Source organism: Falco cherrug, chromosome 8 (genome assembly GCF_023634085.1).
Source record: "Falco cherrug isolate bFalChe1 chromosome 8, bFalChe1.pri, whole genome shotgun sequence".
Taxonomy (NCBI): domain Eukaryota; kingdom Metazoa; phylum Chordata; class Aves; order Falconiformes; family Falconidae; genus Falco; species Falco cherrug.
In genome coordinates, this window is record NC_073704.1 from 14,490,706 (window position 1) to 14,511,959 (window position 21,254).

Genomic DNA, 21,254 nt, shown 5'->3' on the forward strand with positions numbered 1-21,254 from the left:
CCTCGCGAGAGGGACGGCGCGAGCCGAGGGACAAGCGGCGGCAGCGGCGCGTTGCTGCGCAACGGCCAGGCGACCGGTGGAGGGAGCCGCGCGCATGGCCAAGTGGGTGCTGGCGGGTGAGGCTCCCCGCGCGTACCGCCCGGCCCGCCCCGCACCTGCCCCTGCCCCGCACCTGCCCCTGCCCCGCGTCGCTCTAGAGAGCGGCGCCCGTGCGGCGCGCTGCCCCTGCCCCTTCTAGCCAGCCTTCTCCCCCCGGCCCCCGTCGGCGAGGGTCCTGCGTCACTAGCTGCTGTCCCGCCGGGGCGGCCTCCTCAGCCCCTTCAGCGCTGGCTGAGGAGACCGTTTCACCTCCAAAGTTATCCTTTCTTCGCTGGCTCATATGCTTGTCCTGTTTCTTTCTGGGAACTCGCGGGATGATGGTTGCGTAAGACACTTTTTTAATTGGAACAATGAAGAGACGTTTGACCTGTTACGCCCCTATCAGTCATAGTCACAAAATTTCCCGTTTGTGGTGTTGTGTTCCCAGGTAAGGCAAACTGCCCTTGCTATGCCAAGGCTGAACTCCTGGCTGACTATCTCCAGGCTAACTTGCCCAACTTCAGGGTTCACAAGATCACCCAGCACCCTGACAAATGGGAGGTAAGGGATCGTTAGTCGAGGCCTTAGTAGATGCCCCAGTACTCTACAAAGCAACGAATGTGCTTATCTGTAGTAAGTCTCTTCTTCCTCTGAATTAGTGTTTTGCTGTGTGGGTAGAGGTGTTGCAGAAGCAGCTTTGGCTGCAAAAGCTAGCCAGAGGAAAGGTTTGAATCCTGTGAGAGACTGGCATTCTTGTGATTCTTACCATGGAAGATGGGCACAAAATGTGGGTCAGCCTAAAGCTATGTTTTGTCAGTAAGAAGTTTATTATTTTTTTATTACAGGCTGCTCAGCCTGTAAATCTTTTGCACACTGCGATTGCATATGCCTTCAGAGCTGTTACTTGCCAAGAGCATTTCTGGCATTCAAGGGCTCTGAATTGCAATGAAAGTATGAAATTAAATCTCACATATTTGTTTACCATGTGGATGGGTCTTCCTGAGTACTTTTGCTGTAGACATATTGCCATGTCTACACTGTAGTCCCTATAATGAACTGAAAAAACTGCAGTATTACTTCATGAGATAGGCAGTACTATGACGTTTATTGCCTTTTACATTTTGCTTGACACCTCAGCCAAATAACTGGAACAGTTAAGTGAACAGCAATTAACTAACCTCTGCAGCTTGCTTACCTTCTGCAGCTAAATAGGAATCCTCAGTTTACTTACTATTTCACAACATTGATGTCTTCAATTGACAATTAAGCAAACTTACAGCAGTAAAATCAAGTAGAAGTAAGACCTTTTGCTGAGTTTTGTACAGTGTATCACCATGTCTTGTTTTGTGTTTTGCACCATCTTGCACACACTGGTATGTGAGTAAGTTATGAAGGACCTTATTATTACGTATTGAGGAAATAACAGGAATGTTTATAGCTGTAACATTTAAGTTTTAAAAAATATTAAAGTGTTAAAACCTTTTGGTGGGAATGTTTACGTTAGCAGTGGCTTCATGACATTTGTGAAAAGAATGGATGGGAATACAGACAGTCTCCTATCATTTGGAGAGAACTTTTGGACCGTGGAGGGAAGGGTCTGCTTCTGGGAGGAGTTAATGACTTTCTGGAATATGCTCAGGTAATGAGCTGCCTTTAATACAGTAAACACATATTTTATGTTTTCTTATAGCATTATTGTTCTTTATTCTTCCTTCAAATGTAAAATAAAACTATCCTTTCTCATGTTATCTTGCTGTGTTTGGGTTGTCATTTAATTTGAGATCATCCTTTTTTTTTCTTAGCATTATTATGGCGTCACCTCAATGAAGTTGAGTGAGGAACTGTTAGACATTGCTAAGGAGAACCTGCAGGCACACAGTGAAATTGAAAAAGAGGAGGAAGAGATTAAAAGTCTTATCAAGCCTTTGCAGATCTGGATCACCAGGTGAGAGTAAAAAGAATATCTGTAAAGTTTCACTCAGCTTCAGAAGAAAGCACTTTTTCCTATCGCGTATAACAGGTGTAACCATCTGAAGTTATACATGAATTCCTGTAATTTGCTGATTTTAATTAGGTTCTGCACCCCTGAGTATTCAGTATATAATCTAGAAATTATTTCTACTTTTGTTGCATTTTGCACTAGTTTAAGTGAGGGATGTGAACAGGCAACATTTAGATCCCAGATCACCTTAAGGAAAAGCAAGTATTTACAAAGTCAGGAATTTTGTAGCACAACTATATTGCATTAAATGTTTTTGGAAATATTTAAATAAGTCTCTTGCAGTTCTACCTTTAGAAATTTCTGTATTTCTGGTGGTACTAAAAGAGCATCTTAAATCTGGTTCTTTAAAGACACCAATTTTTAAGTGACAGTATTGACTAAAATGTATTGGATGGAAAAATCTTCAAATGAAAAGGAGGACAGAGCTGTTCTAATTTTTAACCTGTTAAAATGACAGAAAGAGAGACAAAGGAGGCAAGATAGTGGTCTATTGAAACATAACCAAATACAAAAGAAAGATCTTTGTCTTTATTTATGTAATACTTCCAAACAAGCAGTTGTTAGTCTTTAACTATGATTTTTCTATATACTTCTCCTCTTAGTGCATCAGCTCCAATCTGTTATCAGCTGATCCCTCTGTTGGCAAATGGAGAGGTGTTTGGGATGACCACAGAAATCAGTATCCATTTGCTTGACACTGACCAGTTTAAGGAAGTTCTTTGTGGTATTGTAATGGAAGCTGAAGACATGGCGTTGCCACTCCTCCGCAGTATTTCAGAGCACACTGAAATAGATGAGGCTTTTATTCAAGCCGATATTATCATTGTTCTTGATGATGTCCTCTTAAACCGTGAAGTCCAATCCCTTGAGTGCTGCATCAGGGAAGTGAGTAAGATCTGTCAAGTGTATGCTCCCTTGATCGAGAAGAATGCCAAGAGTGATGTCAGAGTAATTTCATCAGGAAAGACCTTTGTAAACCTTAAGGCGATGATGATTATGACATACGGTCCATCCATTAAGCCTGAAAATGTCATTGCCGTTGCAACATCCTGGGAAAGTGCAGCTAAAGCCATGCTGGCCAGGAAGCTAAGCATGAATGCAGCAGGTGAATACTTTTTTATTCTGGTGGCATTTGGGGAATTCAGTGGATGAACACCTTTGTGACTATGTATTTCATTGCAGAACACAGTTGATGTGCATACAGAAATGCAAGCCCAGCAGTGCCCCCGCTGAATTGCATGGCTGTACAGAGTGCCAGGGTGTCACTAGCAGGTGCTGCCATTTTCTATGCTTATCTGGGTCGGTGCCTGCTCCCATGAATGTCAATTCTTTTGCTGACTTTTGGATGCAGCCATGCCATTTTGGTGTGTATTTCATGCTGGAAATACACCAAGAAGGACTAAGCAGTGTTGCAAATCATGAACTAGGCTTCAAGATTGCACTTGCACTCTGCAGCTGTTATTTTGGAGACACACTAGCTGTGAAGAAACCTGATATCATACTGCTGTGCAGATAATGAAAGTATAATAGAACTGTGTTGTAGTATTAGTTCTGGGTTAATTAGCTTTCTTTCTCAAGTCAGTTGTTACAGCTTGGTTATATTTGCACAGTTCTGCACTGCATAGCAAAAGTGTGCTCCAGGAGCCTGCTCAGTGTTGCAGGAGTAGGGACTGGTCATAAATGAGAAGTCTAAATATTTTGGAGCCTAAGAAAACAGAAAAGAAGTAAGTTAATAGGCTGAGTAGCCTACCAGCAGATTATCTGAGAAATTCCTTTTGTACCAAAGCAGGTAGATTTAATTTATTTTTTTTAATATATTTTTTAATATTAGGCATTCTGTATTTATGTTTACAGGATTTTAAAAGTAACATCACTGTATGTTTGCAATGTGATTTTTTTGTTGTTGTTTTAAAGAACTAAGTATTTACTAGGGTTTGCCTATTATGTACAATAACATGATATAAATTAAAGTTGCTTTTTCTGTTTGTGGTGAGGTTTCTGTTATGGAGAACCTTGTTGCATTTTTCAGATCAAATAATTTCTCCTATAAAGGCAGGACACTGAATTGAAGAACAGTTCATCTTGAAAGGAACTTCTGAAGGTCATCTAGTGCAGTCTACATTGTGAAAGTATTTGTCTGTCTTTTCATTTCAGTTTTTCCTTCTGTTATAGGAGTTAAAGACGTGATTGTGTGGGGCAATATTACTGGTTCTAACTACATTGATTTGTCACATGCAAAACTTTATGGATATGACTGTGCTATTTGGGGCCCAGCTGATTTTCCACATCCTTTGTTGAATAAGATTTATGATAGGTACAGTACAGATTTTTTTTTTAAAGTAAAACTAAAAAAACATCTTTTAATCTATGTTTATCTGAATGTGTAATAAACATCAAGAAGGGTTTTTGTTTTCAAGGTTTATCTTTACTGACTAGTGCTGTACATAAAGGAAAACTCAAGTTTAAGTACTTGGATGGTAAAAGAAGTTGAGTAGTTCCTAGTGCTATACGTTGTTCTGACTCTTCTGCCAACTCCGTTTGTAACTGTATTTTCCTACACATTAAGAGTGTTTCTCTTCTATTGTATGATGAACAGCCTATAAGAGGTAATGAAAGTCCAGGTTAGTGACTTAGATGTCTAGTATGCATGAGGAAACTTTGAAATAATACTAAACATTTATCTGCATCTTGAAGTACATGAATTCCATTGAACACATTGCCTGAGCACACTAATGTTGTCAGTTTCCCAAAATGGGCAATTTGTTAACATATATAAAAAGGATATCTGGCAACTGGATGGCTTCTTGTGGAAGGAAAAGTAGCAGAGAAAGCATGGGTGCAGTGAGAGGGCAGCAGATGTGACATCCACTCAGGCCTGGCTATATGGAACTCTCCAAATCTAGAATTTACTGGACAGTAGATATTTCTTTTGTTCAATACTTTTACTGTGCTGACCACAGAGGGATTATGGTTCATGGCTGGGTTCTTAGGTTATGAGAGGTTATGACTTGGGTAAATGACCTAACTTGCATAGCTAAGCAGTGTTTGTTCTTACCTTTTGAGCCTCTTTTTGTTTCTTTGAGTGCCTTGCCTTCAGCAGTGAAGTTTGAATAAATTTCAACTGTTCTCTTCCCTCAGGTTTAGTTATTTTTCCCTCTAGAAAACTACACTTCCTGAAATCATCTCAGGTTTTATTTTTTTCTTCCCCCCCCCCCCCCTTTTCTTGTTGTAGTGAATGGATCCATTCAGAATTTCTATCTGCACAGACTTCACTGAGTTCCCGGCTCTGTCATTATGTAGGAATGTTACCTGCTCATGCGGTAGCCACTGTACTGAGATACTGGTATCACAGCTCTCCTCCTGGGGAGATTGTTTCTGTGGGAATACTTAGTAAAGGTAAATCTACTTTTGCTTCACATATTCTTGTCTAGCTTTCCCCATATGCATAATGTTATTTTTTAGTCAATATTTTTAATTTATTAAAAACTTGTAAAACAAATCATGATGTAATGGGAGGCTGAGAGTTTGTTTCAGCATAAGAACCTCCAAATCTAAGCAGTTTTGCTCTCTAGAGCTTGTGATTTGGTACTCGCTTCTTACAATCATCTCTTAGTTTAATATTGTCTTGTTCCAAGTTGCCTCTTAGTCCTTTGGTTTAAATGCTTTTCTGGTGCATGTATTTTAGGCAAGAACTCCTTATAGTTCTTAGAGCCTAAGCTATAAAAGCATGTTCTTCTTAGGTAATGTTACAGTTCCATTATTGGTTCATGTAACTACCCAACAGCCATTTAACTCTTGTATGAAATAAAACTTTTTTTTCCCCTTTTTAAGATGTAAAATTGTTACAGCGATTCTGTTACAGCACAGGAAAGACATGAACCTGTTGGAGCAGGTCAAGAAGAGAGCCACAAAAATGATCAGAGGAATGAACACCTCTTCTGTGAAGAAAGGCTGAGAGAATTGGGGTTCAGCCTGGAGAAGAGAAGGCTCCATGAGGGACAGACTTTTTAGTAGGGCCTGTTGTGATAGGACAAGGAGTAATGTTTTAAACTAAAGAGGGCAGATTCAGACTATATATAAGGAAGAATTTTTTATGATCAGGGTGGTGGAACACTGGAACAGGTGGCCCAGAGAGGTGGTAGATTCCCCATCCCTGGACACATTCAAGGTCAGGCTGGATGGAGCTCTGAGCAACCTGATCTAGTTGAGGATGTTCCTGTTCATTGCAGGGGGGGGTTGGATTAGGTGGCCTTTAAAGGTCCCTTCCAACCCAAACCATTCTATGGTTCATGTACATTTAACTAAAAGACAAAGTTACAGTAAAAGGGGAGCTCTTCTAGTCTTTGAAATGTACACTCCATTTATACTAAGATCTTACAGTTGCAGACTTTTGCAAGTCTGTAAGACTATCTTGACACTCGTGAGGATATGTTTTTTGTTCAGAAATAATATGTTTGGGTCGTTGTTTCCCTCTTCTGCAGGTCAATTTTGCATTCCTGAAGGAATTGTCTTCTCTATGCCAGTGAGGTTCCAGAATGGTAACTGGGAAGTCATGACAGAATTAGAAATTAATGAAATGACCCAAGAAGTTCTGGGACGCTTAGCCCATGAGCTGGTTCAGGTGATTATTTTTTGTATCTAATAGTATGCCCATTCTGCCACCTATGGGTACCTTGCAATATAACTTTGTATACTGAAACCTTTGCTCCACGTTAGCTGTACAAACTGCACATGTGCATTTATGCATGATAAATACCCAGTATTTTTAAGTGTAAGGTAGTATTTATATATTGAAATGAACAGATGGTTGTTCTGTGGCTCAAAAAGGATATGATAAAATAAGTATACCTACGTAAGTGTAGAACCTGCACCCCTGAGTTCTGCATGCTTTGTGCAAAACAGAAATATTAGCTTTAATGTAATGTTTCTACATTCTGCGCTGCTGATGTTGATGTTGCTTGTGTGGTATTCAGCATAGTATGCCAGCAGATATATCTTTTGGGATCCTTATTGTGGTGACTCTGCATGAATGAAGGCCAGTTTTTACTAGAATTTTACTAGTATTTTTGTCAGAAAACATAAAATCAGTCAGCAGTAATTTTGTCATAAACTTCTTGTGAGTTAGTGAGGCAAAAATAATTTGACTAAATATTAAAATACTGAAAAGACTGGTCCCAAACTCAACATTCTAGCTTCTATCAGATTTTGTGATCTTCAGCCATACTAGTAACAGGTAAGGATTATTTTATTTTAACGTATTTTAAGTTTGTGCTAGAAATTACAGTGCATGAAAAGAATGGGTGATATTAAAATTGTGTTTTGGGTTTATTTTTCAGGAAAAGCTCATTGCGCTAAAGGAAATAAAAGAAATGCATCCATATGCAGCTGAAAAAATCACTAGTAAAAAAATTTTGCATCAAGGTGGGTTTTTCTCCCCAGAAAAGATGAGATCAAGTTTTAAGTGGGAATTTAAGTAGTGCATTCTTACTTTATGTCCCTTTGGTTTAAAATGCATGTAAGAACCTTAGGAAGGAATATAAATAACAGTGCTTCTCTGATGTATGCTGGACTGTGCCCGGGGCATGGTGATAGGAAGGGCAAGCCTGCATGGTAGCAATGCTTTGTTAAGTTTCTATTGTGTCCTTCACAGACCATGAATATAAAAGCTGAGCACAAATAATACATTTAGCATGACACATTTTACCACGGGTTATTAGTAAAAATAGTTTTAACCTAGTTGAAGTACTTCCACCATGTGTCCTACCATATGTTTTTGAAGCTGTTCTTTACTATACTATTCTTTACTATCTAACAATAATGAGTTGAATTTCTAACAGAAAAAAAAATACTGTAAATTGGAACTCAAACTTCTCATTTTTCTATCTGTTACAGTACCAAAGAGTTCATTCACTATCTTTAGTCTATAAGCCAGTCAGAAGAAGAAAAAGTTGAGACATCCAAAGACAGTAGGCTAAAAAAAGAGATATTTCTGCTTTCTGTAGAGAAGGCAATCTTGGTAAGTGGCAGCCAGATCTGCCACTTCTTCCAATTAGAACAGATGAAAGATCTTTTAGAGATCCCTACATTATGAATTATTAAGCCATTTTGCTTTGTTAATGACAAACCAAGTTTATCATGACATAGTTTTTTTAAATGTATGATGATATGAGAAATTTCAACTAAAAATCTACAGAACAACTCCGATATACCTTCCTAATATTTAGGAGCATGTGGGAGGGCTATAGGCTACATGATACTGCCATGGCAAAACTCCCCTGAATCCACAATCTGCTTTTCCTGTGCAGAATATAAAACTCACATCTTCTCCAATGTCTTTCTGTGCTGCTTTTCCTACGTATTCTGCTTTTCAGGTTCTCTGTTCTCTTAAGATTATATAAAGGAAAGAAGAATTATTCATCAAAACAAGAACAGATGAACTTTAAAGTGTGTTTTATTTTTGTTTTCTCACTTTTCCCCAATTCTTAGGTTCTGAAATCCCTGTACGTTCCCAATGTTATAGCCATTTCTTTCTACTTTTAGGTCCTACAGGCCTTTTCCCTAGTTAGTTTTCTTTCTCCCTTCCTTCAGATTCTTTCCAGTACTTTTTTATCAGCATTTGCTATACTATGAGCTGCTCTTGTGCATTAAGGGCAGGCTGAAGAATGGGGAAACTACTTGGAGCTTGATGGCCAGGCCCTTTAGTGAGCACATAAGCCTTTTGGTTATCCATGCTTGTTTCTCAGGGAAGGACTACAGAGACAATAATATTTTCTTGATAAATGCAGAGTTGAATTATTCTACTGATCATGACCAATCGTGAGGCAATTGGCAAAAGGAAAAGTTATAAACATGACCTTGATTAATCCAGACAGGAGATTCCTGATTAGGTAGGAATGTCATTCTCTGTCTGCACTCTACTTGTATGGCACTGCTTCTCTGTGTAGCTGTCCCATTCCTCTTGCGACTGCTTTAAAAACCAAGCAGAGGGCCATTCTGCTGCTAGCAGCTAACTGCTTAGTTATGGCCTACTCTTGTGACCTTAGTAGCAGGTGCTGTACTAGTTGAGTATTACCAAAGTGCCCTGCTTATCTTCTTGCATGTGTAAGTATTTTAGGAAGTTTGCAAAAATATGTGCTGTTTTTTTCTTTTTTACAGAGATGGAAGCCTTGTCTACTGGCTCATTTTAACCAGAGTTGTCTGGAGGAGAGAATGCGGAAAATTCCCATGCTAAAGCTATGTTTCCATTTCCATTGTAGCAAACTACAAAGAAAGGCTAAACATTGTCATAGTTTTTACAGTACCTTCCTCATCAAAAACCTGGAAATTGCAGGCAGAAAAATATTTCAAAACCAGTGTGAATGTAATATTCTTAATCTGGAGACCAAAGCAAAATTCCTACCGACTTTAATAAGTCTAGGATTTCATTTACATCCAACAACTTATTTCTTCAGACCAATAAACTGTTTCAAAAACAATCATATTATAATAATTTTGAATGAGATTGTCACACACAGAGTGACAGTTTTATAACTCCAAATTCTTGTTTCAGATGTAATTAAACACAATACTTGCATAAGAATATACATTCTCAGGCAAAAACAATTTTCTAACACAAAAATTGAAGTGCATACATCTCCTTAGTGACAAGATCATTTTTGTCTCCATGTCTTTTATCTATTCAATGAGTTTCATAGGGACTGTTGATGTGTTTTAAGTCAAACATGCAATTAAGTCCTTGTCTAAACAGAATTGATGAGGTACCACTGTCACTTGCATGTCTTTAGTGTCTTAAAAGATGGAGACTGTGTTAAATGAAATAGTATTGTATTTGCTAATTTTTTATCAGAAGTGAGTTTTTAAAGCAAAATAAGAAGTTTCATGTTCTTTGAATTATATACATGTAGTTGGAATAAATTCATTATTTCTGTCAAGTGGAGGTTCCAGCTCTGAACAGGGGTAACTTCTTACATGAGGAAACCAAGAGGAGTTCATCTGCTGTTTATCGGCTGATGTTGACAGAAGGGGTGTCTCACTGGTCTTAGAGAGAGGAGCTCGGCTGGGGTATCAGGAAGTTGGAAGAGTGTAGTTTCTTATGTGAAATATACATGGGAGAAGCAACAGTTACAGGAAGTGAGATATTGTTGCAGGTATCTTCATGTAAGAGTTCACATGGGAGCTGGTAGAGGGCAGTGATGTAAGAAGTCTTGAAGAGAGTGGTTAGGAATCACTCATTTCATGAGGAAGTGGTCTCCAAGGCATTAGTTTCCAGCAGTGTGTGCACAGAAAATTGGCTGAGCCTCTGAGGAGCATCTGAAGGCAGATGTCTCAGGAGAGCATAGCCAGGAAGGATGCTACAGTAGTCTTTAGAAGAAAAGTTAGCTTCTCTAATGTGTCTTTACATTTGTTTTTTTCTGTATAGATTATGATTTGGCAGTCTTTTATTCTTTGAATTCTTTTATTCTACCTGTGAAGATAGTAGTTCAAACAGACTGCAATTCAAACACCAACGCTGCACAGCTGTTAGTGAGAAGGAAATGAACTCTCTGCAATGTATAAGCAGGCTTACTGGACTTGCAAGTCACTACCTAAAAACCACAAACAAAGAATTTCGTCTCAGATGTTGGGAGGAGAAAGACAAAAAAAAAGTCTTTGACGTCTCTTGTATCCTAAATTATTCTAATTAATTTGCTTAGTGGGCTGTAGGGGAATTTAGGTCATTCCTCATGGAAGCATAATAGAATGGGAAAGTTTCTTTTCCTAGCTTTTGTTTAGGAGAGAAAGAAAGAATAGAAATAATAGGCAAGGTAAAATATGGTAACATATTCAAAGTTGGTTACAGTTGTAACACAGGAATTAATTTAGTCATCACTAAGTTTGTTTTTTCTATAAGTAGTAAGTAATTTTTTATATACATTTTCTCACAAGTTACTGAGTAATGCTATGTATGCAGGACATTCATAGCACTGATGAATCCTACCACCTGGGTGTTAGAGTAACTGTTGAAAAATTTATGAAAAAGGGCTTTAAGATAAATGTATCTACCTTACAGATATTATATATATTCTGCATAAACCCTAGCATTTGGGTGTACTGGAGAGTGTGTAAGCTTTCCGGTTGGTCTGAACAATTCTTATTTTAGGACATTACCACTAGGACTTACTATTTTTCCTCTTTGTGTAGTTGTACCAACTGTTCATTACAGCACACTGTGCTTGGTGCATTGTTGTGCCAGCTTCCACCTCATTTTCAGTCTCTATAGCAACACTGTTTCTCAGCAACTGGGAGATGCTTGGTAAAGGCCTCTCAATTTAGAAATACTGCAATCCAACCATAAGAAAAAATTGCTTTGAAACAAAGATCAAAGAAGTTTTATCTTCAATAATTCAGGATATTTATTACTAATTAATTAGTGCTCTCTGTTTTGACTGCTTAGACAATTACCTGATACTTTGATCTGGGCCTTTGCAAGGCATTTGTTGTGAACAGCTTTCATTTAAAAGCAAAACCTGTAGAACTGTGTCTTGAAATCAACTTTTAAGTGCTATAAAACTACTGGACTACTTTGGTGGTATCGTGTGACTTCTGGGCCTTTAGTAAGTAGCTGAGAGAAAGGTAAGTGCCGTTACTGTATTTAAGAGGAGACAATAATTTCAGCCTTTGAACACAACATAGGATGTTTTCACCCTTCACAGGAAACAAAAGTGATTGTAGTTTATTTTATGCATATTTAAAATATTGATCATACGTTGTTGATTTCAAAAGAAGGCAGGCCTCTGTAATTAAGTCAATTGATCTATTTGGGAGATTTCTGTCTTACTTGATCTGGTTTGTCTTTCTCTGTACTTTAACTTAATTATGTAACATGAATAAAAGTGCATTTTATTTGCTAAAGTACATACACTGAGAAACTGTGTAGGCAAACAAAATACATCTAAGTAATCAAACATGTTACTTTTCGTGCACATTCCAGTAGGATTCAAGAATAAGGCTACTCTTGTTCTGCACATAAAAGTATTTCTATTCATGGGACTGGGGTTTATAATGGTAAAAATGTATTTCCTGTACATTTGTAATTAATTTTAAAATTCTTTTTTGTTTTGTGGAAGCATTTTTAATTATTGAAGGACACATGTAGCTGAAATACAACACACTGACTGAAATAGTGTATCAATGAGCAGTTAGTTCAGATCTGATGGCAGGCAGATACTGCTTCTACTTTCATATTATGTTAATTATAAAGTAGATGTGCTACCACTGAAGTAGATCCTGTTCACCCAAGCATTCCTCCTCCAGTTAAGATCTGAGCTCTCCACAGAGTTTTGTGTATACAAATGTAGACTGTACATATGTTAATAAGGGCTTTCATAACTTTTTTGAGATAGGGTTCATGGGTATGTTGTTACGATGTTGCACAATGACAGCCAGTTTGGTAAAACACATAAACACATACTTTGAGACCATGAATACCCTAGTACAGGAGTACAGTGTTATTTATCCATGTGGGTGATTTAAAGGTTAGACATCGTGCTGTAGTGGATAGCGAGCTCATCATCTTACAGTAAGTATCAAGTGCTAATAGATTATGCATGCTATACAACTCAGTGAGGTCAGTGGATCTGTTCTTGAGTGTGCAAATTCTAATGAGTGAGTTCTAATTTAAGTGAGTTTAACTTGCATATTTTTACATTCATCTTCTTGCTTTTTTTTTTTGTGTGCCTTTGGTGGGGAGAAAAAAAGGAGGAAAACATGAGGCAAGCTGTGTGTTTGTAAGTCTATCTTTTAGGTTGCTACATGTAGCTTTCACTAAACACTTATGTTTAATTTGTTGCTTAGAATCTTCTGATTTCATTGATTTCCCTACATGGGCTTTTTCTGTCAAGTATACAGAGACATACACTGCTGCACCTATTTTAGAAGTAATTGTATAAGCAAGGTTACATGCCTATGTAAATGTTGGCCAGAACTGCAGCCTTGCAGAACCCAGGGTCGAGTCCAAGATCTAAACCTTAGTAAGGAAAAAAATAGAATAGTGAAAAAGAAACATAGTGGTATTGCTTTCAAAGAAGGACTTTTCAGAAAAAACTCTGGCATTGTGATACTTAATGAAGAAGTTATTAAAGCAAACCTGTATCACATCATTTTCAGTATTTATAAGTTATTTAGAGACCCAAACACAAAGTTGCAGCTTTCACCAGTTAAAATGGTAAGAAGCATATTTATGATAGACTCAATAGTTACAAATCCTTGAGTATTTATGCTTTGTAATTGGCTAGTATTCTCTCATGTTTGACAAATGGTCATGGACAAATGATCAATGACTCTTACTGGGAAAATGTAATAAAGTGAACATTTGGGTAAGTTCAGATTTAATACCTAATTTATTATTTAAGTCTTAGATAGTTTCCAACTATTTAATTTTTAATTATTCTAGCAATTTCCTTTTTTTCCCCACTATAAGCCACATGTAGGCCTTTGGAGTCTCATGTGGCTTAAATCTGTTATACCTAGTGTTTTTCAACTGCAATATAAACTGAAAGTTAATTAATATACTGAATTGATATTTATATTTTTACATTTAAAAATATAATGTAGTTTAGAGCATTAATGAGATAAATCCTGAGTGGAGACATTCAGATTCTGTTACTATCAGGGACTCTTGCTTTCAGGGTTCTGTAAAGAAGTAGATTCATGGTTACACTTCCTTTTTCGCTTCCTTCTCAGCTCAAGAAGAAATGATGTCAGCTCAGCTGAAAACTTCAGTTCTGTTTGAAAATTTTACAAAATAAACTTGTGAGAAACTACAACCAATGAATCTTGGGATGTCTAGTGTAAAGGTATACCCTTTCTGACCTGAAATTATACACTATGGACTGTGTCGTAATCCTGTATGTAAACACTGGATTCTTCAATAGTGAAAGATCCCATTTCCTGTACTTGAAACTGTTCTGGGGACTGTTTTCACCCTGAGACAATTATGTAGTTACTAGAGTTACTCCTACTTTATCCTGAGCAGAGAGCCTGCAATTTTCTGGAGTTTCTCTGCACTTGGCACCAAAACTATTATGTTGCTTTATGTAAGTCTGTTTAGTTTCATTTCTGAATTGCATCCAGTAAATTGTTCAGATTAAAGGTTTGATTTGAATGGTTCGATATGTCTCTGTCTAGAAAATGTGGTTTTACACTTTGGTTTGTTTCATTATAGAACGCCTAATGCCATCTGTTCATTTCAAATGGATCCAGACTTTCAGGGTAAGGATTTTTCTCATTTTTTCCCCAACTTTTCTCAAAAGATATTTCTGTGTCTTTTTGAACAGAAACTACTGAATTGTAATGAAGTCTCACCATTTTCAGAATCTCTGTGCTGTAGCACATAAATGACAAGTTTCACAACTGTGATGTCCTACCTTTATTTTTGGATCTGTCCTGGCACCTTCCTTGCCATTGTCACATTGGCTCGTGGAATAGTCACGTGCACAGGGGCCATGATCCCTAATTATAATATATTTTAAGTTTTTTTTCACATATTCTCAAATAGGCATGAATGATGGCCATAAACTCCCTTTTTGAGTGCAAAATCTTGACAGATACTTCATCTGCTACATAACAAGTAGCACAAAATACAGAACTAACAGGTAACCAGCTGGAGATGTCAGGAAACAATGCACTCTTTTCTATATGCGTAGCAATTCCTTTGTCACCTTTGCAAAAAATGGCATTTATGAGTCTTGAGGTGAAATTCTGCAGAATGATTACATGCTGGTTTTCTGTCTAAAGGGCAAGCTCCATTCCTATGAGAAATAAAAGAGTTTAGTGCCCCTAAATAGCTTCTAAACTATCATTTATTATTATAAATAATAGTCCTGAAATATTTTGTATTTTATTTGGGCTTTTTTTTCTTTGTCTGCTGTTTTACTTGTGTGCTCTTGCAAGTTAATTCTGGAACTGTGCTTGGCAGGCACAGAATGCCCTGCTTTGAGGCCACATTTTGTCTGTAAGGATGGACTTGAAGTGAGTAGCAGATGGCTACTAAAACAGATTCCCTCCACTTAGAAAGTCATCTTGCACATGGAAGGTGTTTGAATTGGATCATGTGTATGTTTCTAGCATTTGTATTTGAAAATAAGCATTTGGAATTTAATCCACAGCCTACTGAAAACTGTGGGAGTCTTTCTGTTACTTTCAAAAGAGCTTTGGATCAGTTTACTGAAGAAAGAGAACTGATGATGCATGGAAGTCAAAACTCATTTTTCACATTGTATGACATGCTATGCTACATCTCCGAATAATATCACAAAACATAGTATGACAAGAGCAGGACTAAACAGATGGTATAGCAGATATTGGCTTATTTCTATATCTTAGGCAGCATCTGGGAACCAGCAGAGCCCATAATTTGCTGACTATTAACATTAGTCTGGTATATTTGTGGGAAACCATTGCACACAGATTGGTTCATTTCCAGAGTATACAGGTAAAGAGATTCCTGAGTTGTTTCTACTGGGTTATGCATATTTGTTGCTTATCTTTGACCTTAATCAACTGTGAGTAACTCTTCTTCTCTGAAGGACAGGGAGAAAGAGTCTCTGAGGACAGGGGGATAACTGATAAATTCCTTTCTAGTTTCTAAAGCTTTGTGATTTTTTAAGTTGTTTTTTTGTTTTGTTTTGTTTTGTTTTGTTTTTGCCGGGAAGTTCTAGTTGTATGTGTAAAGTATCAATTATAGGTCATGTTCAGAGGCCCTGACTTCCCTGTCAGGAAAACATCCTTTAGTGACGTGAAAGGAATGAGCTGAAATCATGTAAGGATATGGGATTTAGTCAAGCAGCTTGAGTGGGGTTACTAAGCCGAGATGTCAAAAGCCAGTTGCTCTGGTAAATTGCTTATCTTTGCAAGAGTCCCAGATGTTGATCTTGACAGAAAATTTGTTTAATGCTTGAAACAACGTGCATCCAAAACAATAACCTTGCTGTGCAGACTGACAAACTTTTCCTCGCAGAAGAGCATCTCTGATCAAGAAACTGTTTTGCCTGAAGAAATATTATTTCATTATGATCTTGGCTAAAAGTATGCACTGTGCATATCCTTTTTTCTGGTCCATGGATAGACTTGATTCCCAAAGAAGCAGGTGTGCTGTCTATGTTAAATATTATTATTACAACTTGTTGTGTCACTGGTCACAAGAAGACCATTTTCTTCACAAAGCTACTGAAAAAAAGCAAAAGCAAAACCAAAAACGTTTTTTTTTATTTTTTCAAAATTTTCCTTCAGAGTATTGTGAGTTTTGACCAAGTCCAAATCTTATTTTTAGTCAAGCACTTAGTTTTTCTTTCTTTCCTTTTTCCCCCCCCACTCTATTTTAATGTGTGTTGTTTTTCTTTCACAGAGGCTTTCAATGATGTTCAGAGCTCCGTCTACAGAACAGCCCTAAAACTACGCTCAGTACAAAGTCTGTGCCGGTGTTAGTACCCGAAGAGAATCGTGTGCTTTGATAGGAAGAAGAATCTGTAAAAAAATTGTGTTGCTGTCACCATCAGTTATTATGCTACTTTGCTCTCTCATTTTCCACCTGAGAATCTCAGAACGCATCACAAACACTTAAGAGCTAGATAGTACTTCATATACAAAATTATGTTTTTCCCCCCTTTTGAATGTCAGTGGAAGTACATTAGTAAAATTCTAAAGGCATAGGAGAATCAAATTATTACTACAATCTGTAACACTGCTACATAGACATCACTGGAAAAATGAATCTTTATGTTATTCTCGTTAAACGTCAAATTCTCATGTGTTTCTTAGTAGCTGATCTATTGGACATAATCATAGACCATCAAAAATGCACTGGCATGCATTATTATTAATATTATAAGTACTAATTAGAACAACATAAAATATGATAGACCAGAAAACCCCTGGCTAGCACTCATTCTCCCTGCCTTTGAAGTGAGTGAGAACTCGGTGCAAGCAAAAATTATGGAGCAAGGCCCCAGTCACCCAGCTTGCTTTGAAATTACTGGATGTAAATTCCATATTGAGCCAGAAGGCATGGAAATCTTCAATTTTCCACCTGAAACAGTCTGTTGCTGAAAATGTACATTGCGAGTGAGGTCTTCAGAGTAGCACAGGAAAGATGACTAGTTTGTTGGCAATATTTTTTCATTTGGGCATGCTCTTCTGTGAATGTATTTAGTCTGATCTCAGCCCTGATATGGTAAATCTGCCTCATGCTATATCTTATAGCACAGGAGTACCGATTCACACAGATACTCGTTTTCATTAGCTCTGTTGCCTAGTCTTCCATGTCTCCTCTAGGCACTCATAGCACCTATCCCAGCTACTCCACCTCTCCTTGAACTCTGATGACTGGAATTGCACATGGGTTGTAAGACTGAAATTCACCAGTATCTCACACTGTTTTCCCCTCTATGCTGGCAGGACCATAGACGACATACTCTAGGTTCTCTGGTTCTTTAGCTGTCTACAAACTTTCGATCTACTACAATCTTTCTTTTCTGATATTAATACTAATTGATTGTGCCTGCGTGGTACTGAATGTGACCTTTAAGAAGCCATAGCGCTCTCTTCCCACTGGATATTAGTTATTCCATGGCACTTTTAAAATACAACCTGTTTGCCCCTTTCTTGGCCATAGTGCCTCCCTTCTCTTTGTGCATGAGGAAAAGGCTTACATCAAAGCACATATTGTTTTCACAGTCCCAGGTGAGCTTTTTTCTGAAGTACTGAATGGCATGTAGTTTATGCTATCTAGACATAGAATAGAAGTTGGGTCTATAATTTGGATGCAGTTAATCATGCTGTTTTCCTATATAATTTGGATGCAGTTAATAGTGCTATTCTCTTTCCCTCCTACCTATCCCAAAATCACATCCAGGGAATTTTAGTTGAGCTGTTCTATCTTTGTAGCCTCACAAGTTTTGCTACATCCACAAGCACAGCAAGACCTTTCCCAGATTGTTTCCTTTTTACGTTGCATACTGGTTTAGACTTCATTTTACAGGCTTGTCTTAGCTAGCTTCCATTCATGAAAAGGCAGGGAAAATCATGCATTTCTCTCATTTTTCCACAGTAGATTTGGTTGACGTTTCTCTGATTCAGCACATCATATCAAGTGAACAGAGCCAGAGGGAAAAACAGATTTCTCTGAAAGTGCAGCAGATCTCTGGGATGCTGATGAAACTGTTCCAAAGGGTGAGATTAGAAAAACCAGGCCAGGTAGATCCAAAAGCTGCTGAATTCACATTGAGCCTGCTAACTACCATGTATGACAGGTGAGAGGAAGCAAAAATGTAAATCCATCAGAAAGAACTGCTAGACTAAGTCTATTTCTACCACTCTTTCACTGTTTCTGTATGAAACACTCCCATTTTGACAGTATTTTGCTTGGTATACACAATGGAAGTAGTTCAGCTATAGGAATATGAGGCACAGAGCTTTATCAGAGAAAGAATGGTCAAATGTTTCCCTAATTAACTGGATATCTGGATTTCTGACAGTCCATACTAACTTTTCTGTGAACAGCTTTACAGAGAGTAGCTCTTCTTTTGGCTGCCAAGGTATTTTGACACACTCTTGAAAAAGAATCCATATTTGCCTTTGAATGACAGTACCTATGCATAGGTCAAGAATTTGCCAGTTGCTTTTCATTATTCATTTTTCTCCAGCTTAAGAAGTTAATCATGCAATTATGAAAACAAAACTATTGTCTCATAGCTATGATCCCTATAGATCATTATATTTGTGAATAGCAGATAGTTTATGGGATTAATAAGGAAGCAGCTCACAGAGTGTACTTTTCTCACACATTGTTTTGAATAATGAATTAATTCACTAAAGGCAGAATTGGTTTGTGGTTGTACCAGATTTATAAGACAAAGGTTAAGTTCATTGTACAATTTATTCACCACAGGTGAAATTTATTCCCTTCTACATCAGAGCACAGTTTTTTTTACTGAAAGTGAGATGTAAGTGGTCTCCAGGACTTTTTCTTGAATCACTGTTCATTAATAATTTGATCTGTACTGCTTGTGGTCCCATGTTGTGAAATTTTTTATACTTACAAAAATCAATTAAGGCTAGGAATAAACTGGTGTATGATGAAACCATGAGCCAGCAGTGTGCCCTTGGGGCCAAGAAGGCCGATGGCACCCTGAGGGGCATGAAGAGGAGCGAGGCCAGCAGGGCGAGGGAGGTGATCCTCCCCCTCTGCTCTGCCCTGGTGAGGCTCATCTGGAGCGCTGTGCCTGGTGCTGGGCAACCCGGTTCGGGAGAGACAGGGAACTGCTGCAGAGGGGCCGGCGGAGGCTACAGAGATGGCGGGGGGAGCGGGGCATCTCCCTGGTGAGGAAAGGCTGAGGGAGCCGGGCCTGTTCAGCCTGGAGAAGAGAAGGCTGAGAGGGATCTTACCAATGTACACAAATATCTTAAGGGCGAGTGTCAGGGGGATGGGGCCGGGCTCTTTTCAGCAGTGCCCAGTGACAGGACAAGGGGCAATGGGCACAAACTGCAACACAAGAAGTTCTTTCTGAATATGAGGAAGAACTTAAGGGTGACAGCACTGGAACAGGCTGCCCGGAGAGGTTGTGGAGTCTCCTCTGGAAACATTCAAAACCCACCTGGATGTGACTCTGTGCAGCCTGCTGTAGATGAACCTGCTTTAGCAGGGGGTTGAACTAGATGATCTCCAGAGGTCCCTTCCAGTCCTGACCATTCTGTGAAACAAAGCAAGAAACATCAAAAGTATTTTATAATTTGTGTGCACTGGAGGGAAATAATTTAGAAGAATCTTCTTTACAGGACTATCCTTGTCTTTTTTCCTGGTTTCTTAGAACAGTGTGTCATTTTGTTCTTGATGTAATTTCTTTAAAAAAATTTCACAAGTCTCTTCCCATGTACATAGGATAGAAAAAGCTTCTTATAATTTTCTTCTAATCGTGTTTTCTCTTTAAAGGGCCATTCTCCACTATCAACACTGGAATGTATTTCATGGCAAGAGCACATAAGGGCTTTTCCATGTTTGTGTGGTAGCTTACTTAATAAATTTACACAAAACATCATAAAGGGTTTTGATTGTATACTTTAGCTTCAATCTTGGAATTTTTTCTGTGAAAGTTCTGGAAAAACTAAATATATACATTCAAAATTTAGAAACTTTTGATCAGTAATTTCCCATGCAGCACATACTTTAGAGACCATATTGCAGCTTTATGTAGTATTGTCTGTAAAAATGCAGTATCTAAACTCTTGAAGACAATTTCATGTAATGGTATTCTGAAGTGCAATACTGCTTTGTAGAAGTGATATCTTAAATACTGAATTCCAGGATTTCCTGATTTATGGTTTCATGTCTGCCTTGTCTTCGCATAAAGAGACATTATTTCATTAGGTGCCTAGGTCACAAACTTGGGTTCCAAATTAAGCTACATTTTTTATGATCTAACGATCAAAACCAAAGTCCTGCCTCTGCATATATCCCTTTGATTAAATTGAGTTGCAGTGAAATTAAAGGGAATCATCCCAAGAGAAGCTCAGTGCAGATCTGGGGCCACAGTGAAGCTGCCTGATGATAAAATACAATAACCAGATTCTAATCCTGCTTTCTCTTCCACATTTGGGAAAGCTTTCAACAAACGAAAAGCAGAATTTTTTAGGACATGTATTGTAAATGTAAAATTATATTTTACTTGGAATGTGAGGTCTTTGAAGGAGATGCTGTCTTTTTGTTTTCTGATTGCATGGTACCTTGAACAGTTAACTCTGTAGTTATGTTTGGAGACAAAGGGTCCTAGACATAAAATATCACTAAAATGTGACATCAGTTATATACATATGAAAGGATACAAGATTTGAAGTTGTCTTCCAACATAGCAATCTTTTTTTTTCTTTAGAGGTTTAAGTTTTTACATTCTTGGTGAACGTAGTGTAACTTACATTATTTTCCTAGATCTGGAACAGGTTATATCAAAACTAGATCTGCTGCAGCTGCCCTAATTGCCCTTTCAGGAAGCACCCTACTGGCTAAATACAGAGGTGGGAAATATATGATTTTATACACTGCCTGAAATACTGAACATTGAGAAAAATCTCCATTGTAATTTTTTTACTTTAAGAGAGAATTCAGTTTTGCCACGCAAAAAGTAAATTATGTTGACTGCTTAGT

The 21,254-nt window shown here is 38.0% G+C and overlaps 1 protein-coding gene across 2 annotated transcripts; it reads left to right on the forward strand.

Annotated features, from left to right (window-relative positions):
• The first annotated feature begins 23 nt into the window (after nucleotides 1–23).
• On the forward strand, nucleotides 24–20,819 carry MDH1B (malate dehydrogenase 1B). 2 transcript variants are annotated; one of them, XM_055718872.1, is made up of 14 exons: nucleotides 24–116; nucleotides 527–639; nucleotides 1,583–1,717; nucleotides 1,881–2,023; nucleotides 2,683–3,185; nucleotides 4,253–4,394; nucleotides 5,313–5,476; nucleotides 6,562–6,701; nucleotides 7,417–7,501; nucleotides 9,236–12,846; nucleotides 13,802–13,914; nucleotides 14,283–14,329; nucleotides 16,464–18,366; nucleotides 20,046–20,819. In XM_055718872.1, the coding sequence occupies exons 1-10, from the start codon at nucleotides 95–97 to the stop codon at nucleotides 9,265–9,267; spliced, it is 1,479 nt and encodes a 492-aa protein (XP_055574847.1). In that variant the 5' UTR covers nucleotides 24–94; the 3' UTR covers nucleotides 9,268–12,846; nucleotides 13,802–13,914; nucleotides 14,283–14,329; nucleotides 16,464–18,366; nucleotides 20,046–20,819. The 2 variants fall into 2 exon arrangements, with proteins under 2 accessions (XP_055574847.1, XP_055574846.1); XM_055718871.1 differs by lacking the exon at nucleotides 20,046–20,819 and having other exon boundaries at nucleotides 16,464–20,031.
• Nucleotides 20,820–21,254: the final 435 nt, after the last annotated feature.

Bases quoted from the DNA above. Each gene is read 5' to 3' on its own strand.
- MDH1B (XM_055718872.1), top strand. From the start codon at position 95: ATGGCCAAGTGGGTGCTGGCGG. The intron at 117-526 runs GTGAGGCTCCCC...TTGTGTTCCCAG, and splicing joins GGCCAAGTGGGTGCTGGCGG to GTAAGGCAAACTGCCCTTGC. The intron at 2,024-2,682 runs GTGAGAGTAAAA...TTCTCCTCTTAG, and splicing joins TTGCAGATCTGGATCACCAG to TGCATCAGCTCCAATCTGTT.